Below are 16129 nucleotides of genomic sequence, written 5' to 3'. Positions count from 1 at the left end.
TAGGAATGCTCCAATAAAAAACTCCAAATTAGTGCCTTAGCTGTTATGAATATGTATATATATATATATATATATATATATATATATATATATATATAATAAAAGGAATACATATGTCTTTGATTAGTGAGGGTAATACTCTTAACTACCAAAAACTTGAGTGTTTTCTATTATTTATTAATAATACTCTTTATGAAAATAAGCTAACTTGGGTTGTATAAATTACATGTAAATAAAACTATTAAACATTAACCAACCCAAGGGCTGGAATTGTGGCTCAGTGGTAGAGTGTTTGCCTCGCACTTATGAGATACTGGGATTGATCCTTAGCACCACATAAAAACAAATAAATAAAATTGTGCCCATTTACAACAAAAAATATTTTTTAAAAAATTGACCAGGCTGGTATTGATATAGCTTTATAAAAGTACAGTGCAGGACATCTAGAAAGAGAAAGCACACTGGTTTAAATCTTAAGCCCTTTATTTACTATAATGGAGAACATTTTAGTTTTAGACATAAGGGGGTTTTGTTTTTATTGACATTTTCACTTATTCAAAAAACAAAACTCGGGAAAATCACCTGGTGACTAGTAGTAATGTATCAGTAAATTAGAGCAAATACATAGACCATTCTTTGTAGTGATGTTAAATCAGCTGGTCAATAATTTTTTTTCCTGTATAATAATTATGACATATTAATGGTCATCAAATAGCATTGGACAGGAATCCTTTAGAAATACTTAAAGGCTTTCATTTTATACACAGAATAGTCACAAATGTCGATGGCCTACATCTACTCATTGAATTTGAGATTCAGAGAAATGGATATTCTTCAAATGTTGCACAACAACTTCTCCAAATATCTCCTCATGCTCAAAAGAATTAACATGTCATCCAGATACCCCTTAATCTCTATGCATGACATATAAATGGTCACATCCATCACACACACATATATAATTAGGAGACTCAAGGAATATGCAAAGATGGCAAGAAATTACTTGAGTCTTTGGTTATGCCCTAGTGACAAATATTTATTTCCTGGCAACTAGCCAATTTTGGAAACAATATCAGACCATGACCCAGTAAAATCTAAAAGCCCATCCCTTGCTTTGCATGCACCATTAGGGCCTGTTACCAATCTCCTGCCATCTCTCTCCAGCATACATTCCTTTCTTAGAAACATGAAATGCCCCCAAATAAACGTACTCTTCTCCAAAGAAACACATTTCTCACTCAATTATAAATCCTGACTCAAAGCTGAAATTAATGCAGGCAGGCAATCGATGGTTCTTAGAAAACGTCCTTAAAAATGACAAATGTATGAGATGTTAAAGCCATCCAATAAGTCTGCATGCCGCCTTATTAAATTAAAAGCACCTGGTATATTTATACAATGTATCCAATGGCTTACAGATTAGGATCCTGGAATGTCTTATAGCAAAAAATATACATATAATAATCCACCTATAGTTTATATAAATGATGAAATGTTTTTGAATATATCTATATATCTATATATATATACACATATATACTCTGTGTATTTGCAGGATCAGGCACACAAATACTGCAGTCCTTCATTGGCTCTACTATGTCAGTGTCAAGGACACCAGATTTCAAAGTCTTAAAGACTGGAACAGAGGTCACCGCTGAGGACAAAGAACTGGTTTGATGCACCTTCCCTTGTGGAGAACCAAGTTTGCTGGACAGTGGCAACCTGCCACACACGGCTTATTGCATGGACCAATCTCATTCCAGTTGTCACACGTTTTGAAACATCCGGGACCACAGGTGTCATACACGGCACCATGCTTACACTGGGTGGCTGAAAAAGAGGAAAAAAAGGTATAATTGAGAGAAATGGCCATGTTAACTCACCCTTGCCTGAGACCATCCCTGCAGGTTGTCAATGCACACTCCTTTCCACCATCCAGGGTTAGGTTTGCATATTAACAGGGGAACAAGGAACAGCTAATTGTCCTGAAACACTCTAGGAATCACTTGGACCTGTGAAAATGAACCCAAAGATCTACCTCCTGGGTCAATGAACTTCAAAATAAAAAACGATAATAGCAAAAGCTTTTCATTCCTAAGTATGACAAACTAAAAATATATAAGGCTATACAAAATTTTATAGGGTTGTTTAGTTATTGCAAATGCCATGAAAAATTAACTCCAAATAGTTTTTCCAGCTATTGAGCTGAGATTAATAAAAATGTTTTGTACGACTACATCAATATTCAAATCTATGGTATTACACAAGGGGGGAAAAGCCTACCAAAGATACTGAAAATGTGTGACACATTTTAATCAAAGTGATCATGTGTGGAATGAGTCAATTTCAGGCAAGCTTGAGCCAAAGTGGGATAATGCCAAATAGAGACAAATCGAATGTGTGACCGAAGCAAGGGCAGCAGCAGCTGGCTGACGGGGCTGGGGAATATAAAAATGATGACAACGACGTAGACAAGTCATAGCCAATTTGCTATCTTTGTTAACTCAGAGCTGAAATAGTTTTAACAATACTCTGAGAGATCCTGAAAATTCATGAATAGATTAGTCAGAAAACAATAATGCAAATCTTTTGGAAGTTTTATGACATAGAGACTTTTCCACCTGAATTAGTTCTATAGAGAATCCAAGGACCTGCCCCTCATTCTCAGTACTAGGAATATGACACATGTAGGAATTTAGAGCAGGGACTCTCCATGAACACCAGTGGCAATCCAATCTTCATTTGAAGTTGCTCCAAATAAAAGTAATACCAAGGATCAATTGTCATCAGCTTAAATGTCTCCATTGTTGTTTATGCAATGTGCAGAATAACGTTTGGCAAAGAATAATGAAACCATAAATAGAATTGATTTCCAAGCAAATGAGTCTTTGAAATTATATGTTTGGAGTTACCACAAAACATTGGTGCCTGAACATTTTTAATTAACAGCAAGTTAAAAAGACCCATAAAGTAAATTCTATGAAGGCTACTCAGATATCCATTAGACTACTTAAAACCAAATGAGAAAAGAGGCCTCCTGTCCAAAGAGTAACCAATGATCTCTCATGCATCTTTACTTATTATTAGAAAACTGAGCTGTATATAACATAAAATTTTGAGAAACATTTAAATGGAATCAATTTGAAAATTGTTGACAGTATAGTTAATATTTTTCTCTCCCAAAGGTAGCAGAATACAACAGTTACTATTATGGCATTATGTAAAAATGTGGATGTATAACCGATGTGATTCTGCAATCTTTGTAATGTTTTGAATAACCAATAAAAAAAAATATTAAACACATATTTATTTATCTGTACCACAATTGTTATCATTGTTATCTAAACTATCCACTCTCACTAAACATTGGTTCTGAATGAAGCCTTTGTACAAAATGCTTTGTAAATAGAGATTAATGACATGGTCATCTGTCATAAACAGATACACAAACAGAGGAATGAGTTGTTAGTAGCTAATTACCAGCCAACTATATTGAAACTTCAAATGTAACCTTATTGATTCCTATGCCTAATTCATTCTCTCAATTTTTTGAGGTGTCTTTTTTCATGTCCCAAAAAGAAAACAAAAGAAAATTCTCTACCCATTTTCTCTGTTTTTTTTTCTTCTTTATGCTAATCATTACCCAACCGTATCATGATTTCTTTTGTCTTCTGTATGACTACTGGAATGTAAGCTTGCTCAGGGAGGAAGTTTTGCCAGGTCTATCACTATATCTCTAGCACCTAGATGGCATGAGGTACAAAGGTCAACAATAAATACTTGTTGAGTAAATGAATGAGTCATGAAATTGTCACAGCAGATTGTCACACCTTCAATTTGTCCCTGTGGATCCACTCCCTGTCCTCTTTGTGCTCAGCACCCACACTGACCTCTGTGAATGACACTGTTTTCCCTACCACTATACACTGGTGATTTTAATGTGCTATCAGAATTAAACTTTTTGTCCCTAAATGCCCTCACATTCATGCTTCAGGCACTTCAAAGACTTGTTCCTTTTTAGCATACACCAGGACAACTAATATTTCCAAAGTAGAAGTAGGTGCACCATGGAAGCCCCCACGGATTCCCATCATCATCCACCTTGCACTCGACTGAAGCACTTCCTCCACCCCAGAGCACCCATTCTCTTTTAGGGTTGGATTTAATTCAACTACAGGAACATCTATAATATACCCTCCTCCTGCCTCTTCTCCTTCTCCTGCCCCTCCCTGCTTGCAATTCAGATATTGTGTCATGTCTCCTCCAAGAACTTTGTCCTTCCACTTGCACATTAATGTTCCCTCTTTTTGTTAAAAAAACTATTTCTTCCTTTCTTCTTCCTTTCACCTCCAATCCTTATGGGAAAAGAATTTATAGTCATTTTGCCCTATTCTTCTGCAACTGATTAACAACATTGACAACATGTCTTCCTCACCCACCACTTTATTGAAGCAGTTCCCTCCAAAGTTTTTACCAATGACCACGTCCACTGATACACTGACAGCTCTCATTCTCCAAAGATCTCTTTGCAAAATATTTGGTCTTCTGCCCATTATTGTTTATAAAATCGAGTCCTCCTGGTTCTTCACTGACTCCTTGAGAGCACCTTCTTTTTCTTAGCTTTTTCTGCCTGCTCTCAGACACTGAATGTTCAAATTACCTCCTAGCATCTTCTCCTTTTTCCCTCCTCCAGTTCAGTCTCTGACATCCCATCTGAAATCTATTATCATTAGCTCTAATTCTTTGCCCAATCAAATCATTTTTGTCTTAATTCGAATGTCACCTCCTTTGAGTAGCTTCCTGCCCCCCCTCCTCTGCACACCACAATACTTTTCACATTATAGTTATTCATTTATTTGTTCTAACCACTCAAATGCAATGCAGATATCTTTCTTAATCAATAATACTCATAATATTCCCTCGAGGAATCTTTTAAAAGATATCTATGCCTCATCTCCACCCCTCAAGATTTTTGCTCTGAGTTTGTATGGGGTCTAGTTGGTCATAGATTTAAAAGGTTCCAGGGGTCACTGTGATAAGCAGCCACAGTTGAAGATAGTGAACCCCTAAGAGCTGGGTCTGTATCTTCCATAACTCAAAGTTCTGGCACTGGGCCAAGCATAGAAGAGCAGTGTAATGGAGACACATTGAATCATGAGTTTATCTTAATGGTGTCCAATCCATCACTCTGCTTCCCAGCATGGATTCCATTTGGCTGGAGTCAAGTTCATTTTCCACTTCGCTGCTTCCTGAACCCCTTTCAGCTCACCTCACCCCAGATGCTTTTCTCCTGTTCAGATCTTGCTAGGATCCCTTCTATTGGGAAGACTTCTCAGCAGAATTTCTTCTTTCCCACTGAGTTTTTTTCACCCTGACTCTCTGATGTCTGCTCTCTCTGACTCCTTGAATCTTCTGGCTCTACCACTTAACTTCTTCAATGACACCTTCTCTTTATAATATTGAGTACTGATACATCCTCACAGTCTACAAGTAGAAAATGAACTGTAGAAAATGAAGAACTACTAGAGAAAAAGGAAAAGATCTTTCTCTTGGGCATTCTCCCTCAATATATAAACACCCATCTCCATTTCAATTTAAATTAGATCAATAGGCATCAAATGAGCATCTGCCAGATGCCAGGCATTCTCTTAAGCCTGGGGGAATTGAATGGGAATAAGATGTATCTCTGACCTCCGGTTGAAGAAGGCTGGGCTTATAACTGAGTAGGAGAAACTGGCATGGACGGTGGAAGGGTAAAGAGAGCGACATTAACCAACATTGAGAGATGAGTAGGGATGGAGGAAGACTGCAGAGAACAGATCCCACTCAGGTCATGCAAGATGAGCAGAACCATGTCAGACAGTCAATGCAGAAGAGCTTCTCAGGCAGAGAGAGCTGCAAGAATAAGGAGAAAGGACAAAGGACAGAGATGGCTGATTCAGGGAAGGAGGATCCCTGGAAGGGAGGAAGCACAGGATAAGAGGAGGGAGTGTTGGGAGATAAAGATAAAGATAAAGAAGTCAATAGTGTCCGGAGATCACAAATGACTCCACAAACCTTGGCAAAGGGAAGCCTTGGAAGGATTTAAGCTGAGGAGTGACATCATCATATCTGCCTTCAATTGGCACAATGTTTATATGACTGTACAAAGTTAATACTAAGTTGAGACCCCATTGTGCCCTCAGTGAATCCACTTATTTCCCAAAGTCACATAACAGGCAAAAGATAAAATTTTTAAACACAAATGTGATTTGGTTCACACACATGCCTTTTGAAAGTATTCATTTGGCTAAATTATTTTTGTTTTTTATTTTAAATCAGGAGCCTGACAAAGTATTAGGGTTAGCAAGCATTTAATCTCCAGAGGACATTTCAACAGCTACATTAACACATAAAGACATTACATGCTGATCTTATCAGTATGTTAGATAAGCATAGCTCTGTGTCCTCTGGAATGAGCTGTCTCTATGTCCCCTTGCTGGGTGTTAAAGGTTACAGTATCCAACTTTATCCCCTTATTTTTACAGGAGGCATCCAGTCAGCCAAAAAAAAAAAAAAAAAAAAAAAGCTCAGTGTATATAACTAGGGCAGAGTTGCTGCAGGGAAGGAGCTAGAATCATCTGGGGGTTGCAGAGATAAACAAAGAAGAAGAAACTGCTCATGAAGCCCAGACTATTCACTGTGCTGCAGAAAGACACAAAAACCTGCTTTCCTAGCACCTTTTCTATGTATAAAATGTATTACTGGGTGTGCAGTGATAATTAGCATCAGCTGTAGGCAATGGCAGAAATTCTGCTAAGGATGGTAATGTTAGACAAAAGGAGACAAGATCCTAACAAATTTACAGCTACAGAGGTACCAAGTAACACCTACCAGTGATAAGAAACAAGTGAACAAAAATTGAAAAGTTACTAAAGTTAATAAAGATCTAGGCAGCAAAAATTTGGATTAATTAGTTGGTGTAGGTTTAAATACATAAATACATTGGTATTCATATTTTTCTACAAATATGAATACCAATGTATTTAATTATTTAAATATTTAATCATTCTTGCTTTTATGTTAGAATGATTAAATAATTTTAAGGATTAAATGTTGAAGTTATGATGGAAATTGACCTGGGTTTGATTTCCAGCTTTCTTGATCTATTCAAAGCCTTGATATCTTTATCAGTAAAATTGGAGTAATATAATAGTGACATATAGGTTATCATGGGCATGGAATTAAGATAAAATATCATATAACATGCTAGTAAACTCCTTGGGGGAGAGGACGTACTTAGAAAATAATAAAGAACAATATAAGCCATTATTATTAAACTTTCATATACCCTCACTATAGTCCTTCACATTGTATTTTATTTGGTGATTCCAAGGCTAAATTAGAGTTCCATTAGTCCTTCTTGACACAGTTAGTGGGCATATGCCATGTCAGAAGTGATGATGGTATTAAAATCCAGGCTAGCCTTTAAAATGTCACTTTTTAATTCAGAGTTTCTTGCCTGGTTGGCATCTTACTTGTTCAACTTTCGAGCTTTTTACTCCAGAAAATTTTTCTTGTCTGTCATAAGTAGCATTAAGTGCTTTCGTGATCAGAGAACCTGGGACCGTAAAACAAGTAAACAGTATTCTTAGAGTCTTCAATATTCTAGATGGTTCTGAAATAAATCTACTGAGAGAGTCTCTGTAAATTTATTTTCCCAGGTATCCATCATCAATCTGTGGGAATCCATAATATGCATACATATGTGTGTGTGCACGTATGTGTGTGTGTAAAGTGTTGTCCTCCAACTGCCCATTGATGGAGTTATACTTTACCCATATGGCTCCATTAAATTTGAGAGGTAAATGGAACCTTTGAGGGGCCATATTCCTTTTCCATTAAAAAAGCAATTTTAGCTCCAGAGAGACAGTCCCTGAAATGAGGATGTTGACGTGAAATGTGTAGTCCTCAAATTCACTGTGTGCACTGAAATGGTGCTAAGTGTAGCCCTGGGCCAGGAGGAGAAGGTTCATATATCCTGTATCTAACCCCAGTACCACCACAGCTAATAAAATAAATAGAATTCTGCTGAGCTCTACATTACATCAGGGTGGATGGGTGGGTGCTTGACTCCATTTATCTTAGTCATCTTGTGGTAGATTCAAAGGAAAGAGGATTCAAAATAAAGGGAGCTAGGAGAATTCAAGATGGCAGGAAAGATCCAATTCCTCACAAACATCCTCCTCACATACTGCACCCAGTGCTGATGCCAAAGGTCAGAGGTCAGCCATTTGCTTTGCCTTCCAGCAGCCTCAGCCATGCCTTCATGTGAATTATTTTTATCAAAGCAATAGTCCTCAGAGAGGAGCAGCACTAATGGAGAGAAACTTTTGCTGTGGAAGGTGAACTCTGATGTAAATTGAGCTTGGGTTGGCAGAAGTGACGGCAAAGCTGAAAGGGATGTCAGAGGGAGACCACAGGCTTTGGTGCTTTTCAGAAGTCATGAACTAGTGGCAGCACCAAGGGGCAGCTGAGGAAACTCCAGGAACCACCACGCATCCATCCTCCTCCTTCTCCTCCAAGTTAACACACAAGTGGACTCAGTGCTTTCAACTCTGACTGCAGGTCAGAAGCACCTGAGAAGTTTTAAAGTTCATAACATCAAATGAAGAGGCTATTTGGGCATGCAGCCCAGGCATTGGCTTCTGGTGTGTTTTTTAAGTCCTCAGAGTGACTCCAATTCCAGCTAAGCTGAGACTTACTGGCCTAAGTGAATATGATGTCTAAGCACTGTAAACACAGCTCTGAGGTGATTCTTCTTTCAACCAGATGACCACCCCTACCTTCCACCAACGAGGAGATTCTGAAGCATGCAGAGGCACGAGTTGCCATCTTTTCTAAGATATCAGTTATTAGGATTATTGAAGAATGATTAAAAACTCCAGTCTCTTCATTCTAGGTATATCTGACCCCATATGGTAAAAAGCTTTCCAACCTTTGAACTAGGTGACAAGTACTCAGTCATAGCACCTTCAAACAGAATTAGCAGCAGCTGCCAGTGACAGAGCATCTTCTGTGACTTGGACACCCATCAAGATGCTTCAAGTACCCATCGCTAGTGCTTGACTTTTGACACAGTAGAATTATGGAAAATTTCAAAATATGTCTAGACTATCTCCCCTTCTGTCCTAGTTGGGCACTGCCACTATCTTAATTCAAGATGCCATCAGTTTTTGTTTTTTGTTTTTTTTTTTTTTTTAAACCAGGACTATTGCAACAGCCTCCTGCCTGGTCACCTGCTCTTAAGCTTGCCCTCCTCCAGTCTATTATCTACACAGTAGCCAGGGTCATCTTTGAAAAACACAAAAAGACTTGCTAAAAATTCATCAGTGGCTTCCATTACTCTTAGAATAAAAGCTAGGCTGCTTTCCAGAACCTATAAAGCCCTACACAATTCAGCTCCTGCTCCCAGCCCACCTTAATCTGTGCCCCTCTTTCCCTTGCCCACCAGGCGCCAGCCACACTGGCTTCCTTCCGGTTTGAGAAAGTGCTATTTTGTCTCTCTTCTGGCTGTCAAACATGGTTCTTTAGCATGGAAAGGTTGCCCTGACTCCCTTAGAGCTACTCTGAAACATCCCTGTACTGGGAAGCCTCCCCTCTTCATCTGACTCGCCTTCTATCCCTCTCCACTTATTTCTATAACACTGTCCTGTTTGCTTCTCTCATTATACTCACTATAATTTGTAAATATTTACTTCAGTGTTATTGTTTTTGTCTGGTTCTGCCACAAGACAGCCAGCATCTCAATGACAGGGACCTCAACACAATTGTCATCAAAATACCCAGGGTGTCTAGCACAATGCCCAGTACTTACCACTTTGCAACAAATATGTCTTGGATGAACAAAGGCATCCATTTTACACATATGAAATAAGCTAATTAAGTTGCCTGAGGACAAAGAGCTAATAACAACTATTATAGAAAACTGTCTCTTGGAGAGAAAGAAATATTCTTCTAGGGTGTGTATAACAACTTCTTTAAAAAATCATCATGTTTATCCTTAAGACCTTAAATGACTGCAAACTGTACCAAATCTCCTTTGCATCACACATAACCTAAGCTACCCATGTGCTAAGTACATCCAGCTGGTAGTTTGAGGTTGAGAGGATGTTGCAACAGTGGAAATCCTTAAATTGTTAAAATGTGCTTGTCACAAAGCATTTCTCTTAAGTGCTGGCTACCCTACCCAGTGGGAACCCCCTGTGTTTTATCAAGTAGCAATCCAGTTGGTCCACCAATGGGATTTTCTTTTGGCCAAGGGAGGATCTAGCCATTCATGTCAACATCTGCAAGAATTCTACATTGCCATCTTGGGCACTGCAGTAAACTTCTGAAGGGTGGATCCCCCAGGACTTTCTTACCTGCACAGTTCTGCTGAGGCTCCCAGTGGACTTTGATGCCTTCTCTCTGGCAGGCCCGCGTATATGCCAGGAACGACTCACAGTAACAGTTTTTGTGCACTGGACATTCACACATGTCTGTCACACAGGACCTAGAGAAACAATGGAAGAGAAAAGAATATTCAAAAATATCGACTCATCAAAAAACTGAAATGTGGTTTGCAGAAAGGGTTGGATAGATGGACAGGAAGACTTGATTGGCCATTAAAGGTTGTTACTTCTGTGTCGAATACCTAAAATATTTATTAAAAATTCCGAATGCTGTCTTAGTGCTGAGGACCTCTAAGTAATGTGATATTAAGTCTTCTTTCTTCTGGAGCAGGACTGATAGAACTTTCTGCAATGACATAAATGTTCTATGACCTCTACTATCCAAAGAAGTGGTCACTATCCATATTTGGCTGTTCAGCACATTGTATGTGGCTAGTGCAACTGAGGAGTTGAATTTCTAATGGGATTTAATTTTAATTAACGTAGCCACATACACTTAGTGACTGCTCCATTGGAAAGGCATCTCTCAGAATAGGGTCACCATTCAACATGCTGTCATTTTGTGTGGAACATGTGTGCCCACTTGATTGTAGAAAGTGGTCAGCTAGCTCTGTGTAGTAGTTGGCACAGCACCTGCTCCAAACAAGAATCAAACTGCAGAAACAGTGTGCAAGATCAATCATCCCAAGTGCACCTGCAAAATTATCACATCCTGATCCTCAGAGCATAGACTTGGGAAGCAGGAACAATGCTTATTCCATTGCACTGACTGGAGAGACAGCATTTGGGGGAATAATGTTTGTCAAACCCAGTTCTTTCCTTGAAGATTTTACATATTTTAAAGACGTTGAAAGATGTGTTTCGTCCCAGAACTTAAAATTCTAAGATATTATTTTTTAACTTCTCAAGTTGATGATTTTTTTTTTTTTTTTACACAAAGCTATGCCCAGAGTTTGTGACAAACTGGAAAAGTAGATAGATCCATACTCTCTCTGCTGGCAGAAGGCTAAAATCTGTTGGCTCTTAGGTTGAACACGTTGTTATGCCAAGCATTTTATACAGATTGCCTCCTTTACTCCTTACAGCAGTAGGGGATGAGGCAGATATTGTTACTGTCTCACTTCAGTTTCCAACAGATAGGGAAACGGAAGGCCAGAGGTGTTCAGAATTCCGCCCAAGGTCACGTGGCTAATGGCAGATCTCGTTTTGCAAAATTAGGAATATAATTCAATTTTTTTTTCTGGTCTTAAAACCCATATTTATAATAATTGCATTAGAGGAACTTTCTGGAGAACATTTTGACAATATTTATGAATAATCCAAAGAAAGTTTCTTGTGATATGATGGAGCTATTTTATACCTAAGAAAACAGTAAAGCATGTGGACAAAGACTTCAAATACAGAAATTTTCATCACTATGCAATTTAAGCTAAAAAGGAAAAAAGAGATAACATAAATGCTCACAGTTGGGGCCCAGTTAGATAATTTAGGTGACTTGTATGATCAGATAACTCTATAGCTATCACAAAGATGTTTTGGAAATATTTGCCTAAAATATGAGGAAATCTTCAAGAGGAATTAATAGGGGGAAAAGCAGGACAACAAAAAATTCAGCATTGTGTAATCACAGAAAACAAAAATAACTGAAAACAGATATGATCATGATGATCAGCTCTGGGTGGTGGAATTGTAGCTCTATTTTCTATTTTCTATGAATAGCACATGTTGCTCTTCTTAAAAGATAAATAACACAATTTATTTTTAGAAAAACAAAAAGGAACAAATAGAATATATTAATATTTAAATCAAAACTTAGGAACTATAATGGGAAAATAAAGTTAAAGAGTGGGGGAAAATTATAAACATCTGTTTATAGGTTGTAGTTATTAAATAATGTCCAATCCATGGCCTCCTGATATAGACTTCAATTCGATTCACTCTGTGCTGTCCTCACACTTCTACCTCATTCTTCTTTGATGCTGTGAACTTGATATCCAGACATATGAAACAGATAATGGAATAATTATGCACGCTTTTGCTGGTTACAAAGGAATTCATTAACAGAAAAATAAAAGCATCTTGAAAAGCACCTCAGATTTCAGGAAGGGACAAAAATATTGTTATTCAACTATTCAGTTTGTGTTTATCACACAATAATTCAGCATGAAGAAAATGTAATTTATGATACGTTGGAGCTAAATTTTTATATGTTTGGGGAAGTATACTGTCCCTTAATCACTATGCACCACTGTTATCAGTTTATATTCATTTTATAGAACAAGTAGCAAAAACTTAACTACGCTTAGTAATTAAAATTTGTAGCTTTGGTGTCTCTGCTTTCACAACATTGCTCTGTCCTGATTATGTTCTGCCAGCTGTGGAACTGGTCAGAGAAACAGCTCTCACTGCACCAGTGGGAAAGCACAGACCGCATTACAGTCAAGACTGAGTTTTCCAGGAAGCTCTAGACCTAAAGGGCACCTGCCTGCCCTTCGAATTTCCACCATAAAGGAATTGACAAAATTACAAAGAGGTCAGGCCTATGCAATTCCTTTAAAGTGTACTTTCCATCACAGGAGCTTTTATTGAGTGCATCTAGAAATGATTTCCTGGCTTACCTGCCCTACTCCTGGCATCTTTCCTGGCAGCTGAGAGGTGCAGGAGGACTCCTCCTCTACATGGTCCACACAGCTGCTCAGTGCAGCCAGACGGCAAGAGGATGCCAAGGGAAATTGCAGGTCGCAGTGAGCTGGTGCCCTGCAGGCCCACACTTTGTCACACATTGGCTATTGCCCTTCTCTACTGTTGTGTGTGTGGGGGGGGGGGTAGTGTGTGTGTGGTGTTTCAAGGACTCCTAGAAGACATGTTTTAACCCTTTCCTCCACAGCACAGTAACAGTATCAGAACCAGGGTCAATTCCCTCCCTGAAATCCAATAGATGACAATCCCTCTCCAGGGGAAACTTTGCTACTCATTTTCCCCCCTTCAATCTACTATCACTGCCTCCTGCAAAACCCTAAGACAGTAACCCCTGGCCAGTAACCCCTGGCCACACATGGCTATTTAAATTAAATTAATTAATTACAATTGAATAAAATTACAAATTCAGCTCCTCAGTCACACTAGCCTCACACCAAATGTTCACTGGCTACTGTGTTGGACAGTGTTGATTTAGAATATTTCTGTCATCACAGAAGATTCTCAGATGGTGCTGTTGAGTGTTCAGCTCCATCAGATTCAGGAAACCACTCCTGAACTCCAACAGGGATTCAGAGGTGTCCTGAGATCGGGATCAAGTTCACTCCTGCCTTCTGAATGGCCACCTAAGAGAAAGTTCAAATGTCCTAGCATCAAATCCAAGGCCCCTAGCAACCTAGACTTCAATAGACTTTTCTAACTCCATCCTTTTTTTCTCCATCCTTTCATTCACCAAGTCTTAGGAAGTGTCTCAGCAACCTTCCAGCTTTCTTACACCTTGCTGGTCTTGCCTGAAATGTGCTTCCTTTTCTTTTCCATGGGAAAATCTGAAGACTATCCTTTCAGACTCAGTTCAAATTCCTCAGAGGAGCTCACCCACTGGCCCACAAAAGTGTAGCCACTCTCCTATTGGGTCTCACGTCCCTCACACCCTGCACAGACCCTTTGTCTGCAATCACCTCTTTCTCTGTTGGGAGTGGGGACTGTGTCTGGCTCATCCAACCCAGAGTGCCTCAAACATGTAGTCCAGTAAATATCTGGTGAATCATAAGAGTGGGTGAGCATGGCCTGATAATCTTTGGCAGCTCACAGGATTGGGGAGCTGCACATAGATATCTGAAGAGCAAGAATTCTGCCCCTGTCCCCCCTTCCTGGCCACTGCCTAACACGACCAGGGCTGTGGGGGCTGCTGACCACAGAAACCCCTAAAATAAGCTTCTCCTGCAAGCATCTTTTCTACTTTTTTTTCCCTTTTGAACTTTTTATACACTCTCCTGTCTCCCAGTTTTTGTGTTTTTTTTTTTATGATTGCTAGAGAAAGGGATTTGATGAGAGAATTCTGCTTTAATGACACATTTCCAGAAAAGTACACGTTCAATATTGTACAAAATACCTATAGCTCTTCATGTTATTAAAAAGGCAAGTCTCCAATACTGCTAGAGTCAAAACATCAAACATGTTTCTGCTTCCTAGCAACAGCAAAGCCAAGTGGTTTTCCCTCTGCTCTCTCTGGCACAAGGGCCACTTCTGTCAAAAAGAGGCAAGTGCCTCTGCTTCCTAGACACAGCTTTGAAAGACAGATGTGTTCACCATTGAGAAATCTCTGCTCTGCTTCTGAGGGGCAAGCAAGGAGTGACAACAACCAGTCCCATGTGGGAGCCAGAAATCCAGAGCTCTGGCTTTCTCCTCTGCTACCAGAAAGGGTCTTTGGCTGACTACGCTGGCCAATCTGGAGGCAAGCTTCCCTGAGAACAACAATAGGATCAGGACAGAACTGAGCAGCAGGAGGAAGAGAGCTGGAAAACCACCTCTCCCATTCCACATATCCAAGAAGTTCACGGAACCAAGTAAAGGCATCTCAGGTCTGTTGATGTCTGAGCACCTAAGGGAAGGGGCAGGCAGAAGAGATGGGCAACAGACCAGGCTAAGCAGGTCAGCTCTCATGAGACTAAAGCTTCGCTTCTACTTTAACCCTTGAAATTCTGCCCTGACTCCCCTAATCTGAATTGTAGAGAAACTACTGGAGGCAGTAGACACGGTCAGAAGGCCTATCCATGTCACATTATACCAACAACAACAACAACAAATCTCACCCAGGTAGCAACTACTTTGCACTCCTCAAGACTACACAGACATCTTCGTACATTTGCTTTTATACCTCCATTGCAATAAATAAATAAATAACACTCTAATAGGAAAAACAGGGCAGCAGATTCAATAATGTGAACCCTGAGGTTGCTTTGTTGAGCTGTTGATGAACAGGCAGGAGCAAGCCCACAGAGCCAACATCTGCTGCTCTCTCTAGGTCCTTCCTGGGCCAGCTATAATTTGGCACCACTGTGGTATTTGTCCATTGTGACTCAAATATTGGTGAGAATATTCTGGGTTCTATGGCTGCCTGGGATTGCTAGGATAGTACAGCAAGTCCAGGCTCCTCTATTCACTTGTCCATTTCATAAATGGATCTGAGGGACAGGGAAGGAGACTACTGGGATGGGAGTCCACCTGTTCATCTGGCTACAGCAAGGAACTTATCCTCCACCCAGTCTCACCAAATTATTTTCTCTACCAAAGCTAGACTTTTAGCTACTCCTAAGTGAAAAGAAGGGATTCTGGGAGAACTGTTTGCTCCAGGAAGTGAGAAAGGCACAGGAACTAATAGAGGTAGGCTCCACTGAGAAAGAGAGATTGTGCAGATATTAAAAACCAAACTCCAAAGGACCAAGGCACTATCAGGACAGGAAGCCATCCAATGGAACACTGAGGACTAACTCCATGGGGCAGTAGGGTGGCCAGAAGGCTTCACAACAGTAGACACATGGGCTGGGTCGTAAGGCTCTGTGGAATTTTGCATGGTTAGAGAAAAAGGAAAAGGAAAGTCCAGACACAGGAATGAGACTGAGTAAAAACCCAGAGTTTCAAAATCACCAGATCTTAGATTTGATAGCCATGTGGTCAACATCTCAATATCTAAAAAACAAAAACAAAGCAAAGAAACC

At 39.6% G+C, this 16129-nt stretch overlaps 1 protein-coding gene across 2 annotated transcripts in view; it reads right to left on the bottom strand.

The window, feature by feature from the left end:
• Window positions 1–577: 577 nt before the first annotated feature.
• The window catches only part of Bmper (BMP binding endothelial regulator), a 235002-nt gene continuing 219450 nt past the window's right edge, over window positions 578–16129 (bottom strand). For both annotated transcript variants that reach the window (XM_076863824.2, XM_076863834.2), the window contains 2 exons: window positions 10404–10534; window positions 578–1830 (listed from right to left, as the gene is read on the bottom strand). In XM_076863824.2, coding sequence (XP_076719939.2) covers window positions 1649–1830; window positions 10404–10534 — 313 coding nt within the window. In that variant the 3' untranslated portion in view covers window positions 578–1648. The remainder of the gene's footprint in view (window positions 1831–10403; window positions 10535–16129) is intronic.

This window comes from Callospermophilus lateralis, chromosome 1 (assembly GCF_048772815.1).
Source record: "Callospermophilus lateralis isolate mCalLat2 chromosome 1, mCalLat2.hap1, whole genome shotgun sequence".
NCBI classification, from domain to species: Eukaryota; Metazoa; Chordata; class Mammalia; order Rodentia; family Sciuridae; genus Callospermophilus; species Callospermophilus lateralis.
Note: the sequence above shows the minus strand (reverse complement) of the source record. Positions and strands in the feature narration are given on the sequence as shown.